Raw genomic sequence first — 6681 nt, 5'->3', positions numbered from 1 at the left:
GGTGGACCGACTAGGTAGGAGTGTCTAATAGAGTGGACAGTGAATACGTCTGATCCACTCATACCAGCACAACACCTGTTCTGTGGTGGTCCTGTGGGGGTCCTGACCATTGAAGAACAGGTTGAAAGCAGGCTAAAAAGTATGCAGAGAAACAGGTGGACTACAGTCAGTAATTGTAGAACTACAAAGTGCTTCTATGTGGTAAGTGGAGCTGATAAAATGGACAGTGAGTGTAGAAACAAGGAGGTGGTTTTAATGTTATGGCTGATCAGTGTACGTTCTAATATCTAGACATGTTATTCAGGCGCTATGAGAATTTTATTATGTTATAATAATTACAACATCCAACAGTAGCATTACCGTTCAGATACATGACTGTAAATCAACCAATGCCCTTGTTCTCTTATTTACAGCGGTAAACTTTGGTATAATTTGCCTCGGGTTTTTCTTGACTGGTAATGTATCTTGAATTTACATGGTATTTACCTGTTTCTATTCAATTGCTCTATCAGCTCGGCTCTAAGGAGAGTTATTTTTTGAAAACGGAGTGCAGGACAGGGCCATGGAAGCACTTGAAGTGGAAGGCCGCACTTTCATGCAGGTGATCAGTGAAAAGTACAGCCCTGAGAATTTCCCTTACCGCCGAGGTCTAGGCATGGGGGTGGTGATACCACCCGGCCATCAGGGATCTCCTATGAAAGGTATGGCATTCTAAAATCTAAACAGTATTTATCACTCAGATATAGTGGGCAGTGGTAGCACAGGGCTTAAGATACTGGACTAGTAATCAGAAGGTTGCCGGTTCAAGCCCCACTGCCACCAAGCAAGGCCCTTAACCCTCAATTGCTTGAACTGTATTTAGTCATAATTCTAAGTCGCTTTGAATAAAAGTGTGCTCAGCCCAGTCCTCTTCACCCTTTTCACATATAACTGCACCCCCATCCATGCCTTCAACACCCTTGTAAAATATGCCGATGACACCACAGTAATGAGACTCACTACAGAGAGGAGAGCCGTCACGGTGGTACTCAGACAACAACGGTTCTGAACACCACCAAGACTAAAGAGGTCATTGTGGACTACAGGACACAACACACGCCCCCTTATTCATACATGATACATGGGGAGGAAGTGGAGCGTGTGGACAACATCAAGTACCTGGGACTCCACATTACAGCTGACCTCACCTGGGCTCTGAACACCTCCCACCTCGTAAAGAAAGCCCAGCAATGACTTCTCTCCTTGAAGAAGCTTAAGCAGGCCGTACTCCCCTCTCAGCTACTAGTGAACTTTTACAAAAGCACAATTGAAAGCATCCTCTGTCTCTGTATGACTGTATGGTATTCCAGCTGTACATAACAAGACAGGAAGGACCTGGCCCGGGTGGTAAGAACAGAACAGAGGATCACGGAATGTCCGCTCCTAGACCTAGCTCCTAGAAAGCCAGCAACATTACTAAAGATCCCAGCCAGCCAGGACATAGACTGTTTGTCCCTCTGCCTTCAGGACCTTCTTCCCCAGAGCTGTAACGTCCATCACTCCCTCTTTACACCCCCACCCAAACCCTTAAGAACTCACTCATTTTTGCCACTTTGCACCTCAAATCTTATACGCTGCTATTATTGACTGTATGTTTTATGTCTGTGTGTTGTTTTTCTTTTTTATATGATTAATTTATGTTGAGAAGTACCACACAGTATTTTGTTGTACCATGTGCAATGACAAAGTTTCTATTCTATTCTATTCTATTCTATTCTATTCTATTCTATATTAAAAAGCTTAAAAATCTTACTAGTAAAATCTGGACTATGTCTAATTCCGGAACTACAGGACTTATGATTTCCTGACTGCGTAATTTACCTTGTGAAATGAACTTTGGTTCTGGTGATCATTAAATCAGTACCTTATTAAGTAGGATGAGTTTTTCCATGTGTTGGTACTAGACAGACACTTGAATGAAATGGCTGCTTTGCATCAAAAGATGCTTATTTAAGGAAAAAGCTTTATATCGAATATTCTTATCCTATCAGATCGACTAAACCTACCCAGTGTGTTGGTCCTGAACGGCTGTGGTATCAGCAGTGCAGGAGACGAAGGCGAGATCGCAGCCTTTTGTGCTCACGTTGTGGAACTGGACCTGTCCCAAAATAAACTTCAAGACTGGCATGAGGTAGGTGTGTTTCCTCCTTAGTCTTTACAAACGAACAGAAGCCTATTGTTGTTGTTTTTTTCTTTGTTTGTTTAACTATTCGTTTGCTTCTTTCAGATCAGTAAGATCGTCATGAACATTCCAAACCTAGACACCCTGAACCTCAGCTCAAACCCATTAAGTGAAGCAGCGTTGGACCCGGACTGCGCCGAGGTCTTTTCCCGGGTGCGCCGTCTCGTCCTCAACAACACCCAAGTGTCCTGGGACGTCGTTCACACCTTTACACGTGAGATGCCCGAGTAAGATCACTGCTCTTAATATGTGCCTATTGTTTAGCCACAAATGGACCTTGAGTGGACTGCATAAGAATGGCTTTGAACTTTTGATGCCTTTAACATTGAAACCTCTCATGCCAGATTTTTATTGCCTTTGTAGTTGGGAACAAAGTTTAACTCTAATGTTGGATGGTTTATAAGGAAACTCCTTTACAGCACATTTAACAACAAACACTTTTATAGCTTTATAAAAATGATAGACTCCAACCAAGCAATTCTAGTGTTATGTCTATATGATATAGGCGGCTCGGTGGGTAGCACTGTCGCCTCACAGCAAGAAGATCCTGGGTTCAATTCCCCCTTCTGTGTGCATGTTCTCCCCGTGTCTGCGTGGGTTTCCTCCTGAAGCTCCACAGTCCAAAGACATTCAAGTGAGGTGAATTGGAGATACAAAATTATTTGTGAAATATTAATTCATTCATTCATTTTCTTATCCGCTTATTCAATTAGGGTCGCGAGGGAGGTGCTGGAGCCAGTCCATCGCAGGGCAGACGTACACACACACATACACACACACACCCATTCACTTATAGGGCAATTCAGTGTCTCCAATTAACCTGACTGCATGTTTTTGGACTGTGGGAGGAAACCGGAGCTCCCGGAGGAAACCCACGCAGACAGGGGGAGAACATGCAAACTCCGCACAGAAAGGACCCGGACCGCACCACCTGGGGATTGAACACAGGACCTTCATGCTGTGAGGCGACAGTGCTACCCACCAAGCCACCGTGCCTTTGTGAAATATTGTGAAAACATAATTTTTTGGTTCATTGTTGTTGGTGGGTTTACAAGTAAGGTCTTCGGTGGAGGTCGGCTTTGCGTACGGAGAGCCCTGCCCCAATCTCCGCTCCTCCACTTTCTGTATAGACATCCTGAGCAACCAAGGTGCTCACATAGAGTTGATAACCCCACTCCTTAGTCCGGTCTTTTCCCACACAGCAGACTGAAATGCAATTTTGTCTGCTACAGGCATTAGCCAATTGTGCCTGCTAGAGGGCGCCCAGCTGACCGGTAGCAGAGCCGAGAATCGAACTTCAGAAATAAGGTCTTTTTTAGGCAGCGATGTCTATTTGGGGAGTTGTTGGCACTGTATTACTAATCCTTAACATAGATGAGTAGTGGATTACTATAATTCATTCACGTTTTTAGATTGGAGGAGCTGTTCCTGTGCCTTAATGAGTACAACACTGTGATGCCGACCGCCACTCCATGTCCTTCGCTACGCCTGCTGCACATCACAGACAACAATCTGCAGGACTGGAGCGAGGTGCGCAAGTTTGGCACCATGTTCCCCTCTCTCGACACACTCGTCCTAGCTAACAACAACCTGAGTTCCATCCTGGAGTCCGAGGACAATCTCCGCCGCCTGTTTCCCAACCTGCGAAGCATCAACTTGCACAACTCTGGTAAGGTTTATAAAGCTATGTTATGTAATTAGGTAATTATTTTGTTGATTACCAGTATAATGTAGTAGAAGCTAAAACGACCATGCTAAGACAGTTTCTGTTTATGGTTGACTAGGTCTCAGTCGGTGGGAGGACATTGAGAAGTTGAATTGCCTACCCAAACTGGAGGAAGTGAGGCTGCGGGGCATTCCTCTATTGCAGCCTTACACTAACATGGAGAGACGCAGTCTAATGATAGCACAGTAAGTGGCTCCATGACGTCCTGCACTCATGCGAGTTCATACATTCTCTCCAGTGCTCAAATTGCTTGTGTCCTCTTGTATCAGGCTTCCATCAGTAAATTCCCTGAATGGAAGTGTCGTCACGAATGGAGAGCGTGAGGATGCTGAGAGGTTCTTCATCCGCTACTATCAGGATTACTCTGAGGACGAGCTGCCTAATAGGTACTGGAGCTTTGTTGACCATGAAGAAGGTCCTGGGTTCGATCCCCAGGTGGCACGGTCCGGGTCCTTTCTGTGCGGAGTTTGCATGTTCTCCCAGTGTCTGCGTGGGTTTCCTCCGGGAGCTTCGGTTTTCTCCCACAGTCCAAAACATGCAGTCAGGTTAATTGGAGACGCTGAATTGCCCTATAGGTGAATAGGTGTGTGTGTGTGTGTGTCTGCCCTGCGATGGACTGACGCCCCATCAAGGGTGTTACTGTGTGCCTTGCGGCCATTAAAAAGCTGGGATAGGCTCCAGCACACACCCCCCGTGACCCTGATTGGATAAGCGGTTAAGAGAGTGAGTGGATTTGAGAGTGAGTTATCCCACTGCCCTTAAAGACCCAGCTGTGAGCCTTTGCAAACTACACTATACTGACAAAAGTATTCGCTCGTCTGCCTTCACACGTATATGAACTTGAGTGATTCCCATTCTTAATTCATAGGGTTTAATATGATGTCGGCCCACCCTTTGCAGCTATAACAGCTTTAACTCTTCTGGGAAGGCTTTCCACAAGGTTTAGGAGTGTGTTTATGGGAATTTTTGACCATTCTTCCAGAAGCGCATTTGTGAGGTCAGACACTGATGTTGGACGAGAAGGCCTGGCTCACAGTCTCCGCTCTAATTCATCCCAAAGGTGTTCTATCAGGTTGAGGTTACTTTACACCAAACTCGCATCCATGTCTTTATGGACCTTGCTTTGTGCACCGGTGCGCAGTCATGTTGGAACCGGAAGGGGCCATCCCCAAACTGTTCCCACAAAGTTGGGAGCGTGAAATTGTCCAAAATCTCTTGGTATGCTGAAGCATTAAGGGTTCCTTTCACTGGAACTAAGGGGCCGAGCCCAACTCCTGAAGGACAACCCCACACCATAATCCCCCCTCCACCAAACCTTACACTCGGCACAATGCAGTCAGACAAGTACCGTTCTCCTGGCAACCGCCAAACCCAGACTCGTCCATCGGATTGCCAGAGAACACGTCTCCACTGCTCTAGAGTCCAGTGGCGGCGTGCTTTACACCACTGCATCCTACGCTTTGCATTGCGCTTGGTGATGTAAGGCTTGGATGCAGCTGCTCGGCCATGGAAACCCATCCCATGAAGCTCTCTACACACTGTTCTTGAGCTAATCTGAAGGCCACATGAAGTTTGGAGGTCTGTAGCGATCGACTCTGCAGAAAGTTGGCGACCTCTGAGCACTATGTGCCTCAGCATCCGCTGACCCCGCTCCGTCATTTGACGTGGCCTACCACTTCGTGGCTGAGTTGCTGTTGTTCCCAATCACTTCCACTTTGTTATAATACCACTGACAATCGACTGTGGAATATTTAGCGAGGAAATTTCACGACTGGACTTGTTGCACAGGTGGCATCCTATCACGGTACCACGCTGGAATTCACTGAGCTCTTGAGTGACCCATTCTTTCACTAATGTTCGTAGAAGCAGTCTGCATGCCTAGGTGCTTGGTTTAATACACCTGTGGCCGTGGAAGTGATTGGAACACCTGAATTCAATGATTTATGGGTGAGTGAATACTTTTGGCAATATACAGTAGTGTATGTTAAGCCAATTCAAATTGCTACAGTTTCTAGCACATCTACAGACCATGGTTTGTCAAGGGGGCTGAATACACTGTATTTATTCCACTGTTATTGCTTTCTAAAGTGCCACTACTCTTTATGTGACAGATACCAATGTCTGGTGACCAAGTACGGCAAGCTGGCTCCCCTGGCCGAGATCGATCTCCGGCCCCGCTGCCACGCTAAGGTGGCGGTGCACTGCGAGGACCGAGTCGAGCAGGTAAGAATCCGACTGGATCAGACCGTCGCCGAGCTGAAGAAGCAGCTGAAAGCGGTGGTGCGGCTCTCGGCCAGCAACATGCGCCTCTACTACATCGACAAGGACATGCACTCGGCGTTCGGCCCCGAGGAGATGAAGTACAGCACGAGGGCCCTGCATTCCTACAGCATTCAGGACGGGGACGAGATTCTGGTGGTGCCGAAGACCAAATGACCGGAAGGCGCAGGGTCGTGCACAAACCTCGCTGGAATAATCAGACTCCATGGTCATAATGCCTGCCACAAAAGAAGGAACTAACGTTTTTTGGCCGTATCGGACTGCCTTATGTTTTAAAGCCTGAAACAGTGTTTTAAAGGAAATCTTGCAACATTCCTCAAGTGGATCAGTGTGTACCGCTGCACATTTTATGATTTTCTTTTCTCGTTACCTCTAGTTTTGGCTGGGGTTGCTGTAATCTATAATCATATTGCCGATTCTTCAAAGAGGAAAGCACAAACCGTCCACCCTATGA

General features: G+C 46.5%; 1 protein-coding gene across 1 annotated transcript; it reads left to right on the top strand.

Annotated features, from left to right (window-relative positions):
- Window positions 1-559: 559 nt before the first annotated feature.
- On the top strand, window positions 560-6474 carry tbcela (tubulin folding cofactor E-like a). Its single transcript, XM_063016868.1, has 7 exons — window positions 560-701; window positions 2031-2170; window positions 2267-2448; window positions 3634-3890; window positions 4006-4132; window positions 4217-4333; window positions 6059-6474. Exons 1-7 carry the CDS (start codon window positions 563-565, stop codon window positions 6381-6383), a joined length of 1287 nt encoding a protein of 428 aa, XP_062872938.1. The 5' UTR covers window positions 560-562; the 3' UTR covers window positions 6384-6474.
- Window positions 6475-6681: the final 207 nt, after the last annotated feature.

The sequence above is a fragment of the Trichomycterus rosablanca genome, chromosome 20 (assembly GCF_030014385.1).
Source record: "Trichomycterus rosablanca isolate fTriRos1 chromosome 20, fTriRos1.hap1, whole genome shotgun sequence".
In the NCBI taxonomy this organism is placed as follows: domain Eukaryota; kingdom Metazoa; phylum Chordata; class Actinopteri; order Siluriformes; family Trichomycteridae; genus Trichomycterus; species Trichomycterus rosablanca.
The sequence above is the reverse complement of the archived record's forward strand: the minus strand, read 5'-3'. Positions and strand labels throughout refer to the sequence as shown.

Excerpts from the sequence above, each read along its gene's own strand:
- tbcela (XM_063016868.1), top strand. The coding sequence starts at position 563 with ATGGAAGCACTTGAAGTGGAAGGCCGCACTTTCATGCAGGTGATCAGT. Across the intron at positions 3,891-4,005 it reads CATCAACTTGCACAACTCTG|GTCTCAGTCGGTGGGAGGAC; the intron begins GTAAGGTTTATA and ends ATGGTTGACTAG. Across the intron at positions 4,334-6,058 it reads GAGGACGAGCTGCCTAATAG|ATACCAATGTCTGGTGACCA; the intron begins GTACTGGAGCTT and ends TTTATGTGACAG.